Raw genomic sequence first — 22481 nt, 5'->3', positions numbered from 1 at the left:
TGATAAGCTTAATGTGAAAACAGTCTTATTGTTAATTTCATTTTAGAAAGAAAACATGCATTTAAAGTGACAGAATGCCAAACTGAATTTTAGCTCTTTAAATTGTTCAAGTTCTTCTGTGAAGGTAGCATTTTCAAATAAGATGCACATGGGATAGGAACAGAAACTAAAGAACTGAATGAAAAAAGGGTAACAGATAACTACTCTTCATTTACTAGGAGCTTCATTCAGGTGCTGATATGCATCCACTCTTGTTCAGGAGTGGATTCTTGTTCTTGTTAAGGAGCCCCGGTGGCGAAGTGTGTTAAAGCACTGAGCTGCTGAACTTGCAGACTGAAAGGTCCCAGGTTCAAACCCCGGGAGCCGCAGGAGCGGCTGCTGTTAACTCCAGCTTCTGCCAACCTAGCAGTTCGAAAACATGCCAATGTGAATGGATCAATAGGTACCACTCCGGCGGGAAGTTAACGGCGCTCCTTGCAGTCATGCCGGCCATATGACCTTGGAGGTGTCTATGGACAACGCTGGCTCTTCGGCTTAGAAATGGAGATGAGCACCAACCCCCAGAGTCGGACATGACTGGACTTAACGTCAGGGGAAAACCTTTACCTTTTTACCTCGTTTACTAATTTGGGTTCAGAACTTCAGCCCACCAGCCAAATTACTTGAAATCTCTGGACTATGTGCATTTATTGAAAACATTTTATCATATCCTACTCCATCTCAGTGTGATAGTTAAAATAACATTTCTAATATGATAGAATTAAAATTAATTTTGCACTGCCCTGAGACTTCTGGCAGCTTGAGAGGTGATACATTTATAAATACAAGGTTTGTAAACTCTATGGAGAACCTCCAAAATGGCATGAGGAAGAAACAACCTACGTTCCAAAGTACCGGGGGTGCCTCTTCATTAGCCTCACCCCTCTGTACCTGTGGCCCAGCAGCCCATAGAGCCAGTGAAAGGGGATTAAAGGAAACCAAGCCACATTGTCTATGAAAGGGTGAATTTCACCCAACTGCATTTGCCTAGACTAGCAGGGTCAGTATCTGTTTTGTAGAAATCAAAAAGAAGATAGCAAGGGGATAAAGAAGTGTCCAGTTTTGCTCCAGAAGCATTGAGTTTCATATGTTGAACATGAAACATGCTATTTTAGGTAGCATTAACAAGCATGGTTACCAAGTCAAGGGAAGTAATAACCCCATGATACTCTGCACAGTCAGACCTCTGCAGTACTGCATTCAGTTCTGGATGCTTTTTTTTTTTTTAGGATACACTAGATGCAGTCTGATCTGGGAAGCAGTACTTGCATGGGAGACCACGAATGGATAAATGGTGCTGTAGGCTATATTTTTCAGAGAAAAGAATGATTTAGCATTATATACAATGGAGATTGAGCACCCACAGTATGTAGCCTCCATGGAGGTCCCGGAACCAAGCCCCAGTGGATACTGAGGGCCCACTGTATTCTTTGCCAGAGGCTGGACCTACACTACCATATAATCCAGTTCAAAGACGATAATCTGAATTCAGAAACTGGATTATATGACTGTAGATGGGACATAAGAAAGCATGAAACTTGGAGCACTATAAGAGTACAGCTGACTTGGGAGTCTCCCACACAGTGGATAGTAGCAGCCAAAAAAAGGAGATATTGGTTCTTTGAAGGGAGCCGAGCCCCTGAGCCTATAAGGCCTTGGAGCAGGTCTATTACCAGGTTGCCTTGAGGTGCATCTACACTGAAGAATGAATGCAGTTCGGTGCTTCATCTGTGGTTTGGTGCTGTGGGATCCTGGGAGCTGAACTTCAAGGTCTTCAGCCTTCTCTGCAAGAATGCTGAGGCGTCCCCACACCACAAATCCCAGGATTTCATAGAATTAAGCAAAGGCAGTTAAAGTGGTGCCAAACTGCATTAATTATACAGTGTAGCTGCATCCTTGGGAGTGCTTTTTGTATTTACCAGGTGGCTGTAAATCGAAACCGCCTTGACAACGTAAGAAGAAATTCTGCTAGAGCCTTATTGAGGCTGCCCAGTGAGGCCCCATCTATACTGACCATATAATGCAGTTTCTGAATGCAAGATTAGCTGCTTTAAACTGGATTATATGGCAGTGTAGATGGGGCCTGAGAAAAGGGCCCTGAACTAAGACACGTCTGGTTTGCTGTGTGTTTTCTGGGCTGTATGGCCATGTTCCAGAAGCATTCTCTCCTGACGTTTCACCCACATCTATGGCAGGCATCCTCACAGGTTGTGAGGTATGTTGGAAACTACTCAAGTGGGGTTTATATATCTGTGGAAATTCCAGGGTTGAAGAAAGAACTTTTGTCTGTTGGAGGCAGGCGTGAATGTTGCAATTGGCCACCTTGATTAGCATTGAATCGCCTTTCAGTTTCAAGGCCTGGATGCTTCCTGCCTGGGGGAATCCTTTGTTGGGAAGTGTTAGCTGGCCCTGATTGATTCATGTCTGGATTTCCCGTTTTCAGAGTATTCTTTATTTACTGTCCTGATTTTAGAGCTTTTTAAATACAGGTAGCCAGATTTTGTTCATTTTCATGGTTTCCTCCTTTCTGTTGAAATTGTCCACATGCTTGTGGATTTCAGTGGCTTCTGTGTGTAGTCTGACATGGTGATTGTTCGAGTGGTCCAGCATTTCTGTGTTCTCAAAATGCTGTAACCAGGTTGGTTCCTCAAGTGCTCAGCTATGGTTGAGCTAGTCTGCAGTGCCTTTCATGTTCTTTAATTCCTTGATGGGGTCTGGGAAAAGGGCTCCGAACAAAGACACGTCTGCTTTTCAAAAAGCGCTCTCCCAAAGGAGAAAGATAAAAAAAAAGACCTCCTACAATGATCTCGGGAGAAGACAGCAGGCCAAATAGGGGACATTGAACGCAACGGAAGAGTGATGTAGAGAATCAACTTCCAGTTAACGGAAGTGGGCCGCCATTCCGTACGTTGCGCGGAGCCGCTCTATCTCTTGCCTACTCAGTGGTGACCTCTCCCCCTCCCTTATGGTGGAAACTGAGTCCCCTTTCTTACCGGAAGTGCCCTTACGCTTGGTGGCGCAGCTCCGCCCCCTTCTCTCTCCGTTGAGTCTGTCAGGGAGGGAAGGAGGCAGGGAGGCGCTGCTCGTTCCAGCCGGCTTAGAAACATGCCTTCGCTTAGAACTGAGGGTTTTGGACAGTATGCCAAACTTGCTGAGAGAAAACTACGTTCCCCCTTTGAATTCAGACCGGAACAACTGAAGTAAGATGAGGGGAAAGGGGGAAGAGGAGAGAAAAGAAGGCAGGGTGTCCACCTTAGCCTCCCATGTGCACGGTTTTGGCTTGATTTGTTCACAAAATATTACTTTATAGGGAAAAAAAAACAATTTCACTCGAGAAAATGGATATTGAATGGTCCAGTCGCCTCTGCAGGGAGTCAATAAATACAGGAACCGTATAATACACATATGGCCTTCTGACTACCTTGTAAAATGAGTTGCAAAATCACAGCTAAATTCCAGCCTGAACATAAGGAAACCAACATTACACCTGTGTCTACACCAAACATGGGCAAACTTAGTCCTTTCAGGTGTTTTGGACTTCAATTCCCACTATTCCTAACTGTCTCAGGCCCCTTTGCTTAAGCGGCTAAGGGGAAAAGGAAAGGACCTGAAGATGTTAGGAATGGTGGGAGTTGAAGTCCAAAACACCTGGAGGGCCCAGATTTGCCCATGCCTGGTTTTCACTGTAGAATCAATGAAGTTTAACACCACTTCAACTGCCCGTGGCTTAATGCTATGGAGTCCTGGAAGCTGTCCTTTTCCTTAGGCACCATCACCATTTGACAGAGCAGGATAAAGACCTTGAGAAACCAACTCATTTTATACTATTGAGCCATGAGCTTCTGACGTAATAAAGAAAGTTAAAAGTAGTGCTAAACTGCATGAATTCTACAGTATAGATGCATCCCATTGTTAGGATTTTCTGTTATGTTAGGGAAAACCACCCAAACAAAAATACAGCAGAGCAGCCAAAAATAAGTAAACAGGATACTTATGGTTGAGCATTCAGCTCACATCAAGCAGAGCGTGGAGCGCCATGTGTCTGTAAAGAATTTAGAGCTTAGGAGGCAAAATGCAGAGAAATGTCTTTAAAACCACAAAAGGTTTATTTACAGAAAGCAATATCTATATTTCTTCATAATAAAGAATGGGGTCCTAGCTACTCTATAACTCCATCTCTTCTAGGGTTTCAAAGAGAGGGGAAAAAACCTCCCAAGACACTACATCTCTCTGACACACACAAGCAGAGAGAGATCTCAGTACACACAGCACACACCAAGATGCAATATTAGAAGTAAGAAGTAAAGGCTTGCAGTAGAAATGTATCAATTCTACACAACTAATTAAAATGCGAGTAGAAACAGAGAGAAGATAAGAAATAGATACATTCCAACTGTCATTCAGGAGAAGGGGGAGGGATTTCCCTCAGCCTATTCTAACTACGTACTCCTCATTGAGGACTGCAGACTTGGGCAGTGTGGAGTTGAATTCCAACACCCATGAAACCCTGTTAATTCGGCTTATAAACCATATTCCGAGAGGAAACCATAAAAATGAACACAATCTGGCTACCAGTATTAAAAAACTTTTGCATTATCCGTTTTTTAAGATCTATCCTGTTTTGACTACTTTCAGTCCCAAAACAAATAAATGTGCAAATAAACAAATACGATTGTATCTGAAGACTTGTGGTAGTGTTCCTGTAAATTTATAAGATGACAAATGTGAGCCATCTTTTCTTCCTATGTTGTTTCTTTAAACATTTTGTTTTTCATCAGTTTCCATTTGTGAGGTCACAGTTCTTCTGCCATGAATATGTTTTTCACACTTTGAATATAGATATATCAGCAGTGTTACCTTTTTGGAGATTATCTAGAAATGTTTGATAGCTGCAGTAAGTTACTGAATTACACAACTTTCTGTGCTTGGATGCAACATAATAGGGGAGAGTGGTATTGATGGTATCTAATGACAATCTGCTGAATTCTACATCTCCATTTTATGAGTGACCTTGGGCCCTTACACACTGCACAATTATAGTACTATGATTCTGCGTGAGCTACTATGACTGAATCCTAGGAAATCCTTTGGTTTGCAGGGATCTGGCACAATTCCTATGGCCAGCAAATGATATTGACTTGGTGCATGACAGAGGATTGGCTGAATGGTCCTTGTGGTCTCTTCCAACTCTATTATTCTATGAACGTGAGGACAGGGTCACACTGTCTTGGATTGTTTGTGTCCATGCATAATTGCTATGTGTTTGTTTGGACATGTTTTTTTCTTGTAGCATCACTGAGCACTAAATCCCAAGGTGACTTTTAAAGTTCAAGAGCAGATTGGATAGTTCCATGCTGTGAGTTGCTGTGCCTAAAACTGATATAAACTTGAGTATTGGTCTGCCATACACATTTTATTGAATGTATTGTTTTAAAAGTATTTATGTATTCCATGTGTACCTACCTATCTCCTTTCTCTGGAATGGGACAGTAAGCCAGAGGAAATACAGAAATGGTGGTGACATCGTAAAGCCTTCCCTATAAGTGGTTCAGAAAATGTCAGTTCTATGGTCTGGGCCAAAAGATTATGCAATTCAGTAGTGCTGTGGCTTGCCAACAAAATCTTTTGTTATAAATCGGCAACTATGTAGACAAAAACTAGAGAAATAGACTAAAGGAGTCAGGAAAAAAGACAGGAGAAAGAATAAATCAACAGCAATATTCTCATCGGACCCCACAAGGCACCAGGTGCAAATCTCTAATTAATATGTCAGCAAAGTGAGGAGGAAAGAAAACACATCTGGCTCTTGTTTAAATGCTACTGCGTTGAGCATCAAGGCAATGCAGCAAGAGTGATAAAGTAGAAAATTATCTTTTTTATCTATCCTTTTAATTGGTAGTTAACTGATTCAGTCCCAGCAAACCGTAGGTTTGTTTCATGGCATTGCATCTGCCAGGTTTGATTTCACAGTTCTGACAAGATTAAACATCACAAAAGATTAAATTATTTGTCTACATTTTCCATGAACAATTCACAGTGAGCTGGACTCAGGGCTGGCATACCCAGCCATCCAGAAGGGCATTTCCAGGTCTGCGTAAGCTCTGAATATGGAGTAGTTTTTTGAAAACGAGGGAAGAAAAGACATTCTACTTCAGGGGTCCTCAAACTTTTTAAGCAGAGGGCCAGTCCACAATCCTTCAGACTGTTGAATTATTATTTGAAAACAAACAAACGCAAATTCCTATGCACACTGCACATGTCTTATTTGTAGTGCAAAAAAAAAAAAAACAATGAAAGAACAATACAATATTTAAAAATAAAAACAAATTTAACCAATATAAACCTATCAGGATTTCAATGGAAAGTGTGGGCCTGCTTCTGGCCAATGAGATAGTTGAGTTAATTAGAATTATTGTTGTTGTATGTTTTCAAGTCATTTCAGACTTTGGGTAAAGTTAAGTCTAAAACTGAGGGCTGGGGCCAGGTAAATAACCTTGGAGGGCCTCGTCCGGCCCATGGGCCTTAGTTTAGGGACCCCTGTTCTACTTGAACATTAGGAAGAACTTCATTGTAAATTGGTCACATTGCCTTGAATGAATCTATTGCACTTTATTTAAACAATCTGTAATTTATAATGTGCACCTTGCTTATCCACTATTGCAACCTCATTGTTTTTAATTCGATGTTTTAATACCGTGTTGTGTTTTTTTTTCTTTTTCTTTTCGGTTGCTGTGTATATATTATTATTGGTTTTGTTCTCTGATGTTTCATATTTTATTTTGTATTGTTTTGTATCCGATTTTGCTGTAAGCCGCCCCGAGTCCCCTTCGGGGGAGATGGAGGCGGGATATAAATCAACGTATTATTATTATTATTATTATTATTATTATTATTATTATTATTATTATTGGAGGGCAGTAAGCTCTCCTTTAAAGATCCTTACACAGAGATTGGATGACTATCTCTCATGACTGTTTTAGTTTTATATTCCTCCATGGCAGGGAATTGTAGTGGATAGCCCTTGTGGTGCCTGCCATGTCTATGATTTCTCTATGCTCTTTCATTTCTTGTAATTTGAATCCATTGGTCCTGTTTTAATACCGGGAGCAGTAAAAAACAAGCTTGTTCCACCTTTCACATGACATTCTTTCAGATACTAAAAGATGGCTATCCTGTTACCTCTCACTCTTCTCCAAGGTAAACATATCTAGTTCTCTTAGCCATTCCTCAAAGGTCTTGGTTTCCAGCCATTTTGCTAACTTGGCCACTCTCTGCTGAACACATTACTGCTTTTTAATATGCTTCTTGAACTGCATTGCTTAGAACTGGATACAGGATTCCAGGCGAAATCAGACCAAAGTGTAATAGAGTGGCAGTGACACCTGTTGGAACTCAATCACATCCTCAGCAAGTTCGTAGTCCTCATTAAGGACTTAGATAGGCAGATAAGTTCATTGGTATGGGAAAATCCTTTTTTCATTGGCCTCTTTGTCTGCATGTCTTCTTTTTTCTCTTCATATCCCTTTGCTTGTTAGACTGATCCTTCTCAGGGCCTCCTTTTCTGAGCACATGGCCTTCCATTTTGTTCTTCATTTGCTTTTCTTCTGTGAGTATGAAGAGATATGATGTCTGCTGTGAGTTAGTTAGATGGCTAGGCTCTGTTTACTTTCCTATCTATATATGTAGTTCTTTGAAGAGAGTATTTTATGACTGTTTAAAGCTTGACTCTGCTCCTGAATTGCTTAAGCCCAATTGCTCTACCACTGGCACTAGAAGCTTCTGATCTGCTGCTGCTTTACTATTTTGAATGCTTTTTCCTTTTAAAAAATCACTCCCAACAGCACCTTCCTTCAGCTGGGACCCTATATTCTTGTTGATGGAGTCTAGCATTACACTGTCTTTTTGGCTGCTCTATCACACTCATGTTTATTTTATGGTCTCTTAAAACCCTTAGATAGCTTTCACATGCACTTCGTACATACTATACATTATCCTAGAGGTGATGTTCAGCTACTCACAAACGACATGGAAGGAGCTGAGCATGTAATGTAAACTGTGGAGCAGGAGGACAAAAGCTGAGATGGAGTTTTATCATGTTTTCAAATGTGGGCATTAAATGGCATTATGTAAATACAAATTTTTGACCTAGTTTGCATCTGCTGTGAAAAAGACATTTTCTGTATTGGACATAATTAGAAAAGTAATAGAAAATAAAACTGGTAGTTATTATATTTCATGTCATAAACCTATGGCACAATTAAACAGAAGCACAATGAACAGTTTGGGTCACCTCATCTGAAAAACAAAAATACAGAATTAGTAAAGGTACAAGGAAGAGCAACCAAAATGATAAAACATAGAAATGTTGCAGTTACATCCTCATAAGGAAAGGTTATAAACATTTGGCTATTTAACTTGAAAAAAAATCTAAGTAAGGAGTGATATAATAAAGATGTAGAAAATTACTCTGGAACAGTATCCAGCTCTCTCTTTTAACAGTAGAACCTTGGGACACCTACTGAAGCTGGATGATGAGATAGCAGATCAAATGAAAAGAAATACTTCTCAATGTGAAATTCACAGCCACAATGTGCAGAACTTTAAAAGGTAGTAGACAAATTGAAGTAGGACAAGTCATACAATGCTAACTATTTAAGATGGTGAGATACTACCTACGGTATCATAAGAACCTAATAAATCCTACTGGATCAAACCAAAGTTCTCTGGTCCAGCATTCTGTTCTTCTAGCAACCAAACCATTATCTATGGAAAGCTCGTCAACAGGACATGAATATAACCCTATGCTGTGGCTTGTGTGCCTTAGCAATCACCCATTATGCTGGAAGGGATATATATGGTGATGCATTTCAAGGCCCCCCATGAATACCTGAAACTATGGATAATAACAAAACTTATTTTATGAATATACTTGGGCCAGAAGCATACTATAGAATCGCAATGGAGGACTTAAAGGGGTTCGAAAACACTTCTGCGGGGGAATGTTTTTGGAGTGTGGGCAAGTGAAACTGTGGATATGGAATCTGTGGAGAAAGGGGTTGGTGGTATATATGTTCACCATATCTAGTAACCACCAGAGGCCACATTCTCTGAGTTTCCCCCCTAGTTTCCTTTTAACCTGTGGCTGTTGGTACATGTGATAACAAATGCTAAAAATTGGAAGTAAGGAAGACTGCTAAGTCCCAAGGAATTTTTTTTTCCTGAGACATGGTTTCCCCTCCTATGTATAGAAGCTTACAGGCAACTGAAATACAGTGCCATTCTGAAAGCAGTAAGTTAGCTGAGGGGGAGGAGAGGTGGGCCATGATGTTCCACATAACTCTTCCTTTTGTTCCTTACCACTCCTGCATCCAAGCAGCACATGCCACATTGGGCAGCTGCATTCTTCTGTCTATTGCAGTGGTTCCCGACCTTTTTTTTTTTTTTTTTACCAGGGACCACTTTGTCCAAAGACCACTCTCCAACATTAGTACCAAAAGGGTTACGAATCAGTTTTTGGTCAACTTTAGATTCAGTTTGGATATTTGGAGTGTTGATTCAGAAAATTGCATTGGATAGACCACATCAGCTTTAGTTTCTGATACAGAACATATGCCATCCAGTAGTCACAATCTGCTCGCCCACAGACAACCATTTTTAATAATCTAGAGCTGCTTTTCTCTGCATGTCTCGAGGACCTTATTTTAGGTCTCACAGCCCACAGATTGGGAACTACTGGTCTGTTGGCTCGACTTGCTCTGAAGACTTTGGTTTTGCTGTCTTTGACTGCTGGGTGGACAGGTAAGACACTTAAGCCCTAGTCTCCATAGGGTTTTGAACATTTTGGAGGTACCAGATACACATATCTGAACTCGGAAATCTGCCCAGTGTAGATGAAATCCAACTTGTGAATACCAGGGTCAATCATTTCCATGTTTACAACTCAAGGAAGAGCATTCCTGAGCATATTGCCATTGTGATCACATGCCATCCACTTGTGGAAGTATTAAAATAGTCTCGAGTGAGACATGTGGTTTGTCTTGAAATTTACTAGATGTGGTTCTCCTTATATCATGTTTTATTCTTATGATAAGCTGGGCTCAGCCAGAAGGCTGTTATGTGCTGGTGGTGAAAAGACAGCGAAATTTCCTTCTGTATGAAAAAGAAACAGAAGTGCTTACTATCTGGCAATTGAGCTGCATCTGCTGTTCCCTGCTGTTTCGTTATTGCTTGAGGCAGCTTTGTTTTACCCCAGGGGACTGCTCAACTGTTGCTGAACCTTCCCAATGATGTCATCACATGTACTTTTTGCAAGAGAATTACTGGTTAACTGAAAAGCAAGCAGTTTAATTGGAATTGCTAGCAAACAGTAATTCCTATTGCAAAAACTGCAGGAGACTTTCTGTGTGGATAGTGTCTCTTGCAATTCTCTGCAGGTGCAGCATTCCTTTTCCTGAATCAGTCCTACCGCGTTCCCCCGAAAATAAGACAGTGTCTTATATTAATTTTTGCTCCCAAAGATGCTCTAGGTCTTATTTTCAGGGGATGTCTTATTTTTCCATGAAGAAGAATTCACATTTATTGTTGAACAAAAAAATGAACATTATATACTGTACAGTAGTTGTCATCACAAACCAGCATAACCAGATAAACTGTGAATCCTATCAAGAATGTCTTGTTACTACCATTATTTCCATGTACAACACTCTATGGTATGTATATTTACCGATTCTGCATGCTCTGGTGTTCTGCATGGCGGGTATGCTTCCAAACAAAAACTTTGCTAGGTCTTACTTTCGGGGGAGGCCTTAAATTTCGCAATTCAGCAAAACCTCTACTAGGTCTTATTTTCTGGGGATGTCTTATTTTAGGGGAAACAGGGTATGTGGTTAGTGAGGTAGTGACATGTTTTGAAACACAACTGATCATCATAACTATAGCTACATTGTGAAAAGAGTCTCTAAATGCAGGCAACTGTATTGATCTGTATCAGCAAATGAGATCTAGCAGCATTCACGGCCGGTCAACACACAGTCTTCACAGATTGAGGTCCCAGCAGTGGTGTGATTAACACAACGAGAGTGGCTTCTCAATCTGTTGCAGCCTTCTTCCACCTTCACAGCTGTTGTACCATGTACCATGTTATCCTCCGCCTGCTCCGCCGTTGAGGTCTTTGGGTCTTCGGATTGTTCTTGGTCTGGATCCTCCCCTGTGGCCACTCCTGGGAGTGTGTGGTTCCCGTGGTTGTGCCCGCAGGTTCATTGGAACATGCAAGCCCCCTCACCACGTCAAGGTGACAATCTATCGAGGATATTTCAGAGAGCATTGGGGGAAGTGGGGGAGGAGGAGAAGAGAGATAGAATCATGAAATCATAGAGTTGAAAGGGACCATAATGGTAATCTAGACCAACCTCCTGCTATGCAGAAGCACACAAAGCATCCCTGAGAGATGCCCTTCCATCTTTTGCTTAAAAGACTGCCAAAGATGGAAAGTTAACCACCCTTGGAGGCAGTCTGAGCAGGGGTCAAACCCTGGGCTCAAGAGTCATAGTCCAGTACTCAAGCCACTGCATCATGCTCCCAAATTATCAGAACAGATAACTATTTTTGAAAGTCTTTCCATGCATTTGAGGAGGTAGATTTGGGGTGCATCTACATTGTAAAATTTATTCAGTTTGACACCACTTCAACACATCTCAATGCTATGTAATCATGGGGTTTGTAGTTAAAGTGGTGTCAGCCAGTATAATTCTACAGTGTAGGTCTAAGTCTATGGAAACTTCTGTTGCAATTTTCTTTCCACAGTATAAAAGGTGTTACAAAATACCTTATTGAAGAGGTCTTCCAATATATAGGGGTAGCTTAGGAGGAGGCAAAAGAGTGAGGGGGGGGGGGGAGGGAGGGAGAAATTTATTTTCAGTGGTATGAACTTTGTTCCTTCTGCATTGGAGAATCCAATAGAGCTAATAGAACAGAGAACAGAAATGTGGGTTTTATTGATGAAATTACTTGGATGTTTAATCATGTCAGTGAATTGTAGTCTCTTTTTAGTTTTTGTAATAAATGTTGAAAAAGCAAAACCCTCTCCAAATCATTGATATTCAAATTAGCGGAAAGCAAAAAGTAGCCGAAAGGACCCATCAACATCAAGGTCCTTCTTCATGTGATAGATTATTGCTTTCCAAATGTCACCCTCCCCTTCAGCATCTATGAATGGGAGTTAATGGGTGCCTATTTTTGTTCAGAACCAGTGCTTGCTTTAAAAAGAACTTTGTTGTTGTTCGATCACTCAATCATTTGGGACCAATCGTGACCTCATGGACCAGCCCACGCCAGAGTTCCCTGTTGGCTGTCCCCCCCCCCCCCAAGTTCCTTTAAGGTCAAGCCAGTCTCTTCAAGGATACCATCCATCCATCTTGCCCTTGGTCGGCCTCTCTTCCTTTTTCCTTCCATTTTCCCCAACATTATGATCTCCAAGCTTTCCTGTCTTCTCATAATGTGGCCAAAATACTTCATCTTTGCTTCTAATATCCTTCCCTCCAGTGAGCAGCCGGGCATAATTTCCTGGACTATAGACTGGTTGGATCTTCTTGCGGCCCAATGCACTCTCAGAATTTTTCTCCAACACCACAGTTCAAAAGCATCTATCTTCCTTCGCTCAGCCTTCCTTATGGTCCAGCTCTCTCATCCATAGGTTATTATGGGGAATACCATTGCTTTCACTATGCAGACCTTCGTTGCCAGAACTTAGATTTGTCTATATTGGAAGTCAAAGTATAAACCTTGCCCAATAATCATCATTGCAATTAGAAATCCAATTAACTGCAGTGTTTAAAGTGATGGAGACTTTTATCATTACGGTTTTTGTTAAAGAATGTAATTATAGCTATAGATGCTTTTTTATAACTGGCTTTGTATTACAGGCACTCGATTATAGGAACTTCAAGTAAAATTGCTTTGTGGAGCCTCTTCCAAGGCAAGTGATGCAATGAGTTACATGTGCTGCCTCCTGAAAAGGAATACTCAGTGGTTTTAATTAGACATTCACCCTGAGGTGTGAATAGCATAACTTTATTAATCATGCTAAATAAGCAGACAGACAATTGCACACAGTTTGCGTAAGTGTAGAAGCTTGTTGAATAGGAATTGCTTTAGAATAATTTTTGACTTTTTTTTCTTACTCAAATGGCAACTGAGCTTACTTAGATAAATATGAAGACAGAAAAATACACTATTTGGTCTTCCAAAGTGTCCTTTTATATTTACTATAATTGAGCCTAAGAGGAAAATATGACTAATCCCAAGAGTTCTGAGTGAATGGCTAATGCTCTGTATGAGTTATTTATCCTGATATTTTCTTAAGAAAGAGAAGTTACCCAGTGAAATACTTGGGTAGTAAAGACACTGATAAAAGTAAACATTAATTAAAAAACCCAAATATTAAGTATTACTCAAATCTGAATATTCATGGTACATTTTTTTGGCAAAATATGAAAGATGTATATAATCTGAAAAAAAATCTCAGCATATGTACTAATAGATTTCCTGACTAAAGTTTATTTTACTTTCAACCTTTGGCTTATTGAATATAGCACAAAAAAAAGCTAAATGTAGTGCTATGTGTAAAAAACCTCTATCATTTACTATACAAAATAAATAAATAGAATAGATCCTCAGATCTATCTGAAACACAGATATTAATGTACCACATGCCTCAAGTAGAAAATAATTAGAGATACACTCAGAGTCATTAAGCACATGATTTCTATGAAACTACAAATCAAGTTACAAAACATATAAAGCACCCTTTATAGTATGATTAGAAAATATGCAAGCACTAATATCATCAATGGGAAAGCATGATGGGAGTTCAAGTACAACATTACCTGAAGAACCATGTATTTTCTATTGATATTATAAGGGATAATCAACCTGTTTCGTTTACATTAATCCTGTGCTATATTGAGAGATACTACGTACACTTCGTGTTCCACTGAACCACTTCCATTTGAATCTCTGCAGTGACAATTTGTAATGGCCCTGGATTACGTCTTTGGATTATGTGATTTTTAATAATTGATGTAACTGTTTTATGTGTTTTAGTGATTTGTTTTAATGTAGATGTTTTACCAGTTGTATGTTTTTAAGGCATTGAATTGTTGCCGATATGTGAAGGCGCTCTGAGACCCCAACGGGGTTGAGAAGGGCTAGGTACAAATATGGTAAATAATCATAAATAATAAATAATCTGTCAGAATATTTACAGTATATAAGATCAGAGCTACACACACACACACACACACACACACACAGCTAGAGTTACACTTAAAATGTACCTATTCTGACTTACATACAAATTCAATTTAAGAACAAATCTATAGAACCTATCTTGTTTTTAACCAGGGGACTGCCAGAGCATTGCAGCCTCAATCAATTATACTGTTTGGTACAATCCTATACATGCATATTTGCAAATAGGTTCCTCTGAGTTGAGTGGATCTTACTCCTAAATATATTACTATAAATTGGCCATCTTAACGACAATAACGTTTTCCTCAAGTACCAAGAATTCTCTTTCAGAAATTATTACATTTTCTTTGAATTATGAAGTGATTATGAGATAAAGGATGGAGTAAGTGGACTGTGAGATTTCTATGTGCCTCAATTGTATGTCAAAACTTTACACTTGAAGGTCACTTTCCCTTTGGGTATTTATTAATTTACGTTTCATGCTGTTGTTTAGGTAATCACCTTTGAAGAATGCTATATATTTTGTTATAGGTAAAAATGTAAAAGTTAGAATGGGCCATATGCAATTGAACAGGAGTAGCTAGGTCAGGGGCGAGCAACTGTGGAAGGCTAGCTATGGGGCTCCTAGGAGATCTTGAAGCACTGTGCCCATCTGCTCTGCAAACACACACACACACACACACACAGAGAGAGAGAGAGAGGGAGAGATTTCCACCATGTTTTTTGGGCCTCCCTGGACCTAGATGCCATTTTGAATCAATTTGAGTGGGGAGAGGGGGGCATTAATCCAGAAGATCTCCAAACATGGTTGGACATGTCTTCTGTAATTCCTAGAGATAATTCCAGAACACTTCTTGTTGGCCCTTGTAGGGTTGTGGGGGCCATCAGAATGTCCCAGGGGAGCTGCATTCAACTTACGGGTCACACTTTACCCTTCTCTGGTCTACTTTGCATTGTTCCCTCTGGTTTCCCTTCATAGTTCCAATACATTTGCGGTGTGGGAAGAAGTTTAGATTCAGTTTGTCTTTTGACATTTTTGCTCTTGAAAGCGGTTTTAACATTTTTATTCTTGTTATTTTTGTAATTCTCTTGTAACTGTGGCCTGTGTCACTGTTTGACATGCACCGTGTTGCTTTTTCTTTTAGTCTCTTGATGTGGCAAAAATACTAAAGTTTTAAGCATGGTGTGTTCATTCAGCCAGAATTTTTTGTGTTGCAATGATTAGGTTTACAACATTCACACTATCATGTCATAGATTTAAACCTATGGATTCAAGTTAAAAATAAAACAAGGATCATTAAACCTTTATGGAATTGAACTTGTTTATAAGCATGTATCTCTGCCTCTTTTACATGAAAGTCCAAATAACATTTGTTCATATGGTGGGGCAGTAATATTTATCAAGGCTGATACAATGCTTTTTGGAGAATCCTAATTTGTATTGTGCATTAGTGCCAGAACTGAATTTGGTCCAATAGTTTTCATACATTGTTGTTTGGGTTGTTTGATTGCTTTTTAGAATCACTGATTGCATCATTTTTCATACGTACAAACAGTGAATCTCTAGGGTGGGCTGAATCCTATTTCTCCACTGACAGAGGTATAATCATGATGTTTTTTTAAAAAGAGGTTTCTGTAGAGTAAAGGCTTCTAAAAAGAATGATACATCTTTTAGAAAGTTTTGTTTCAGATGCCACTGACGTTTGAAATTCAGCAGAAGAGAGAGAGGAGGAGGAATGTGGGGGCCACCTGAGTAAGAATTAATGTCTGTGATCTCCTCTCCGTGGCTTGATTTTAATCCATATTTCTAGTCTCCTTTGTGAGCATCCTGGATAAAGCACATTGAGATGTTTTTTGTCTACAGAGAACCCACTGTAAAGGGAGCAAGTGCTCTAATTCCTGCCTCACTGTGGGATTGCTATTTTATTACCATGATCAGAAATAAAAATATTTTTTTAAAAAAGCCCCGAGTAATGATGCAGGAGGCCTAAGAGTAAACACAAGTAAACAGAGCACATTTAGTGATTTCTGCACCTCTTGGTTCTGATGCTGGCTTTTCAAGTGGGCTTTTCAAAAGAAAAAGGAAAAGAAGGAAAGGCGCCCTAGATGCTCAACGGAAGGTCTAGTCATTTTCTCTCCTCAGCACTCCTGACGCTATACAGTAAAAGCTGTTTCCAGGGATTACACTCTGCACGCTCTTCTGCTTAGTAACAACCAATTTCCTCAGCTGAGAGACACTTATTTGTGCACCTCTCTTAAGTGGCTGCTTTCTAGAGAGAACAGGTAAGCAAACATGAAAAGTCTATCTATATATTTTCCTAAATAAGTAACGTGTTCTCACAGCCGTTTTCAAGGAGGTCGGCATAAGCACTTCCCGTCTGCGGTCAGAACAGCTGTCTGTCAGTTTGATTCACTGTCGGTAAGCAGGCAGGGAGAGGTTATTTTTCTGGCGTATGCTGCATCTTACAGTGATTAAGTTTAGGTAGCTATTCTAAAGAAAATTCAGGGATGGCAATGCCAACAATATAATTAAGGTTTAGAAGATGACAGGATAAGGTATGGGGTAATGTGTGTGTGTGAGAGAAAGTCTGTGTATGTTTATCGATACAATGTGTACCTTTGCAGTTATCAAGTATTGCAAGTCAAGCGTGGTTAACCAACCCAGGGTAACTGAAGGTCAGTTGTATCCTGTGGAATTAAAAACATTAAAACAGCAAGATGCAAACATATCAGTTGTGAATCAAAAGCAAATAAAACACGTATGTGTGTGTATTGTGAGGAGGGACAGTTTGTCTAATGCAGTAATTGCATAGATTTATGATTTACTACTTGTGATATTAACAGTCAGCTTTTTGCCTTTGGCATTTTTGTTGTACTATAAGAAGGCCTGAAGGTCACTTGTGTGTTTTGTTATCCCAATGCATTGATTAATTCAGGTATACAGACTAATTCAGACACTTGCATCTTTGAAATACATGTGCACTTAAATACATGTTTCTGAGGGCTTTTTCATACATAATACTTTGAAGAGAAATGGGACAAGTGTTTCTTTCACCTATGCAAACATGCATTGACTTCCAAATGCATGCCATGTAGCAAAGTGCACACTAGCTCAGATTTGGCAAGTGGCAATGCCAAGGGCATCATTTGGAATTCAGGCTGGCAACCAAAGAGATTGGGCTGTGTCACAGGAAACATCCATCCTTCGTCTAGTCTTAGATACATTTGATTGAAAAAGCCAAAGCAATGTATTTCAATATAATTTATTTTGGCCACTGTTGCTCTCTTAATCATAGGTATGGCCATATTATCCAACCACCTCAGTCTTATCTCATGGCAGCTGAACTACCAATAATAATAAGTTTTTTAAAAGAACAACAACAAAGTGTATGTAAAAGGCAGTCACTTTCCTTATAAGGTCACCATTTGAAAGAAGCTACCATTTTCATTTGCTCCTTGTGCTGGGATTCTGTTAGTTTGTATATGAGCAATAGGGGCTGCAGGCATGTTATACACTGACAGAGAAATGCAGGAGATACATCACCTAAAAAGAGGATGTCTTATTGTATGTAATTTGCATATGGTAGTCAACCATGTCTAGCCCTGACTAAATGCAGGAACAACCAGGACAGCATTGCTCTTTGCCCAGTACCGGAAGCATTTGGTCTTGGTCAGTGGCTCCCTGCTCCAGCAGCATTCGTAATTTTAAAAAATCAGACATTGCCAGTGTTACTATACTCATTTAATGTAAAAAGAATCCAGGGTTTGAGCACGTGCATTGAGTACAGAAGTAACATGTCACAAGTAATTATGTTACCTATTTTTTGGCGTAATGAGGGCAAAATGACATTTTCCTTCTCAACTGGAAATCACATTTAAAATAATTTATGTAAAACAGATAACACATACAGTATGTATTATTATTTTTCACCATGTTACTTAGAGGGTGGTGATTAAATGATTTTAAGAAATTTTGAGACTTTGAATAGATAATAAATAGGTGAAATATAGATTCAATAATATTATTTTGTATTTTTCAAATGGGGAAAAGATAACAAATTAAAAATAGCTAATTACATTAGAAGGTAATAGCAATAATGAGCCCCCTTTTGGAGGGGGGAAGCATGTAACATGTTACAGATCTCTATGTTTCTAAAATGCAAACTTTCAAGCACTGGTGTAGGTTCATCGAGTGGTTTACATATGGCTCCTAGTGCCAGTAACTATCAGAGATTTATGTGCTTTGCATACAATATGAACCCTAAGAGGGGTCGGTTGCATCTTTTCCCTGCCTATATGCTTGACAGGAAAATAATGCATGAGGCTGCTCTGATAGAGGTCGCAATCAGATCCATGCCTTGCCTAAACATCAGAGCTATGGTGAAATGTCAGAACAAGTAAATGAAAGCTGATACTACTCAAGCCTCGGGATATGCATGTATAGCGTATACTACTGCACCATTCCTGTCAAGCTGTAGTGAAGAAGTATAGGCTCAAAGCCAAGTGCTTCAGTTTTCTTGGTTTTTAGCCTAGGCTCTGTTGTTCACTGGATCATACCCTTCAAAACTTCACAGATGAAAACCAGGACGTGCGGTCAAGCAGTGTTAGAGCGTGATCAAGTCAGCAGAAGGCATCAATGAGAAAGAATACAAAAGCTAGGGGAGGCTGCAACAGTTTGCATAGACTTGAGCCTACTGGGAAAGGCCATCCTTGCCTCTCTTCTCCATCTTAGTGAATTAATAAAGTGCAGACTATTTTTGCAGTTTGAAGCAACTGAAGTGGGAAGAAAAGACAAAAACAGCCAAAAGAGGAACAGCAAACAATTAATTGGGGCTGTCTTTGCCAAACAAATACAGTTGGGGGTATGCAGGGTTTGTGAAGTGGTACAGCTGGACCTCCTTGGTGAGATCCTCAACACTTTGAAACTCCCTATCTGAAATAAATGCATATGTCCAACTTTAGAGATTATTAGAAACACTGTAAAATATTGTTTTAATCAGGCCTTATCTCTTATTGAATAGTGTTGCCTTTTGCAATGATGTCTTTGCTCTGGTTCTACATATTTTCCAGCTGTCCTGATTTAGCAGGACAGTCCAGATTAATCTTCTATTATCATACTTTTAACCTGATTTTAAAATGTCCTGGTTTCTCTCTTCTGCCATTTCCCTCTTTGTCCTCAGCTGCTTTCTACTGGTACAAACTAAGCTCAAAATGCAAATGTGGTTTGCAATCAGCTAATTGAGTGATGGGGAGAAGAGGAGGGGGAATCTTGCTTGTCCTTGTAGATTTGGGCAAAAGCAAACTGCTCCAGCCTCTCTCAGCTTGGGTCCCCCCCCCAATTAATAATTGTTGCCATCTTGACCACACTTGGATGTTGTTTGGCCAAATGTATTATGGGTTTCATTTGTAGAAATTTGGAGAGTATGGTTCTGTTATTAGAGTGGGGAATTATGCTGTTTTAAATTAAGTTAAAACTATTCTGTTTTAACTGATATGATTCATAACCTACAAAACAGCTTTTCAAGTACACTGCTGGTTCTTAATTTTTTGGGTCATCAGCCCCATTTGATAATAAAGACTATGGACCCCCCTTCCCATAACATGGTGACAATGCTCATTGTAGGCTAGAGCACCTGATATGATGAGAAGGGTCCCAAATACTGAAAGCCAGTGTAAGAGAGGATTAATAATACATTAATAATATAACCTGACAAGAGAGAATTCAACACAGCATTTTTAAACAGATAGGCAGGAAACCAAAGAGAAAAAATGTACTCATTTCATATAGACCCTTCCCACCCTCCCTGAAGCTTATTCCTGAACCTCTCAGCACTCTGTGGACTCCAATTTATGCTCTCTAGACCACTGTTTGTAGTGATCAAGACAACATGGAACATGTTAATAGGTTACTTGATTGGCAGCCAAAAAGAGTTGCAGTGATGGAATTCATCTGAAACCCAACACTGAAGCTCGTCTTTCTCCAAGGGCTATTTCAGACAAGCCCAAGTCGTGAAAGGAACTGGTATTTAAAATCCCGATTCCTTTTGCAGTTTAGGCCACACAGCATCCCTAAAGCACAGGTTTTCCCTAGGCAGGGGTGGCTACCAGAAGTCTACTTAGGAGGGCATCTAGACAGCCCAGCCCCTTGTTCCTCTTCTAAACTTCCTGAAAAATCCCCACAGGCTCATCTGACCTTCCAGTCAGGTTTGGATCTTTTCTGGTGTTTTTTTTAAAATCCAGAGTAAATCAGGAAATCTGGGTTTATGCTGGATTAATCTGGTTTAACATGAGGAGTTGTTTGGATGCTTCAGTTTAATCTGAAACCCATCATTGGTTTTGGGCCTGTGTAGAAGGGGCCCTAAAGTGCAAAAACAACTGTGTTTCCTTCACATATATTTCCTCATTTTTTCCTGCACACCTGTTAGGTTCAAGATTATCTCTACAAATACATTCATAGTAAATACACTACCTTCATCCCATATGCCATCTTCCTAAGTGCATGCTTTTAAATGCTTACCTAATTTCAACCAGGAGCCTCCAGTGACTCAGTGTGTTAGAGCGCTGAGCTGCTGAACTTGCAGACCGAAAGGTCCCAGGTTCAAATCCCGGGAGCGGAATGAGCGCCCGCTGTTAGCTCCAGCTTCTGCCAACCCAGCAGTTCGAAAACATGTAAATGTGAGTAGATCAATAGGTACTGCTCCGGCGGGAAGACTTCCTATATTGAAAGCTTCATAGTAGGTTACAAACATTAACAACCTTTAAACGCATACAGAAGTAAAAAGAAGAAAACCCAATAATTTTTGTCCATTTTACTGCTCATACAGGCAACTCATCACGAACAAATAATCCCCACATCTCCTGAGAATACTATTCTGTATTTATGTTTGTGTGTAACAGCATACATTAGGTTTGTCAGCACCAAAAAGAAGCAAGAATACGATCAGCTCTAGCTGTTTCTAGCTGGCTAACAGACTCAGTGTTTGTTGCTGCCCCTATTGAAAACAGCTTTGTATGGTAACACCGAGGGATTTGAACTGAGTGCGACTGGCCAGATTTGGTGGTCATAATATTTAGTAAGGAATACATGGGGCCACATGTCACCTATTCCTGTGTGTAAGAAATGAATAATTCCTTTCAATCTATTTTGTAATGCTTAAAATTGTAGTTATGGGATGTCTGCTCGCTGAGGGATTTAGGAGCTGTACTCCAAAAACAATCACCTTTTGAGGTTCTGAATTAGCTCTGAAGCATTTACACTGACTTGTAGTAACTCCTATACATTTCACATAGGGTCTTTTCCTACTTGGAGATTAGGCTTGTGCATTTCGGCTGAACATTGAGCCATTTCTGCTATTTGGATTTCGGGAGGCCCACAAATCTGTTTTTGCGGGCCTCCTGAAAATGGGCAGGCTGTTGAATAGCCATTTTCCTTGCCAAGGCAAGGCATGGCAAGGCAATCAGATGGACTGAAGCAGCACCTCTCAGAGCCAGGACACAACTGAGCAATGGACACAGCTTGCGTAAGATGCATCACAGCATTCTTCTACTCTGATTAGCCCAACAGGCAGGGCTCACAGGGAAGCCCCATGCGAGCACACAGCAGCCTCTCAGTGTGTCGCGTGCTTCCGAATAGAAGAGATGGTAGCTGCAAGCGGCAGCCATGTGGGCCATTTCAGCCAAAAAAACCATGGTGGCTGTGCCCTTGCTGTTATGGCCGTTCGTACAAGCCGAAGAAGTTAAAGGCAAACAGCCAAAACGAATTAGTGCACAAGTCTATTGGAGATGCTGGGGATAGATTTTGGGATTATTTGTGTGCAAAACATGAACTTATTTCTGATATTTCTGACATTTTGTGTATACACATGAGCACATGCATTTATGCTTTCACCAAGTGCATGCAGGCAAGTGTATTTGTCATTCTGTGTACACATTTGGTATTTATTAGATGGATGTTTTTTAAAAAATGTATCATGTGCAAACTGATACACATGATAAATTAATTTATGATTAGTTTTATTTTCTGATGTGCTTTTATTTTCTGCTACTTTCTTTAGGTATCTTCACTTGCACTATTTTGTATACACCAAGGAATGTAGCTGACCATTTCTTTCTTGAAGACTTTTGCCTCAATAAATCCAGCTATGGCAAGGGTAAGTGAAAAGGGGTTTGAACCATACAATTGGCCAACATTGTGT

General features: G+C 40.0%; 1 protein-coding gene across 4 annotated transcripts in view; it reads left to right on the top strand.

The window, feature by feature from the left end:
- The first annotated feature begins 125 nt into the window (after positions 1-125).
- The window catches only part of trim66 (tripartite motif containing 66), a 90445-nt gene continuing 68089 nt past the window's right edge, over positions 126-22481 (top strand). Inside the window, exons 1-2 of one of the 4 annotated variants that reach the window (XM_062967692.1) lie at positions 126-3239; positions 22341-22436. In XM_062967692.1, coding sequence (XP_062823762.1) covers positions 22428-22436 — 9 coding nt within the window. In that variant the 5' untranslated portion in view covers positions 126-3239; positions 22341-22427. Of the gene's footprint in view, positions 3240-16065; positions 16570-22340; positions 22437-22481 lie in introns of those variants that run through there. The other 3 variants (XM_008104387.3, XM_008104386.3, XM_008104388.3) reach the window with 3 other exon arrangements.

Source organism: Anolis carolinensis, chromosome 1 (genome assembly GCF_035594765.1).
Source record: "Anolis carolinensis isolate JA03-04 chromosome 1, rAnoCar3.1.pri, whole genome shotgun sequence".
NCBI classification, from domain to species: domain Eukaryota; kingdom Metazoa; phylum Chordata; class Lepidosauria; order Squamata; family Dactyloidae; genus Anolis; species Anolis carolinensis.
The sequence above is the reverse complement of the archived record's forward strand: the minus strand, read 5'-3'. Positions and strand labels throughout refer to the sequence as shown.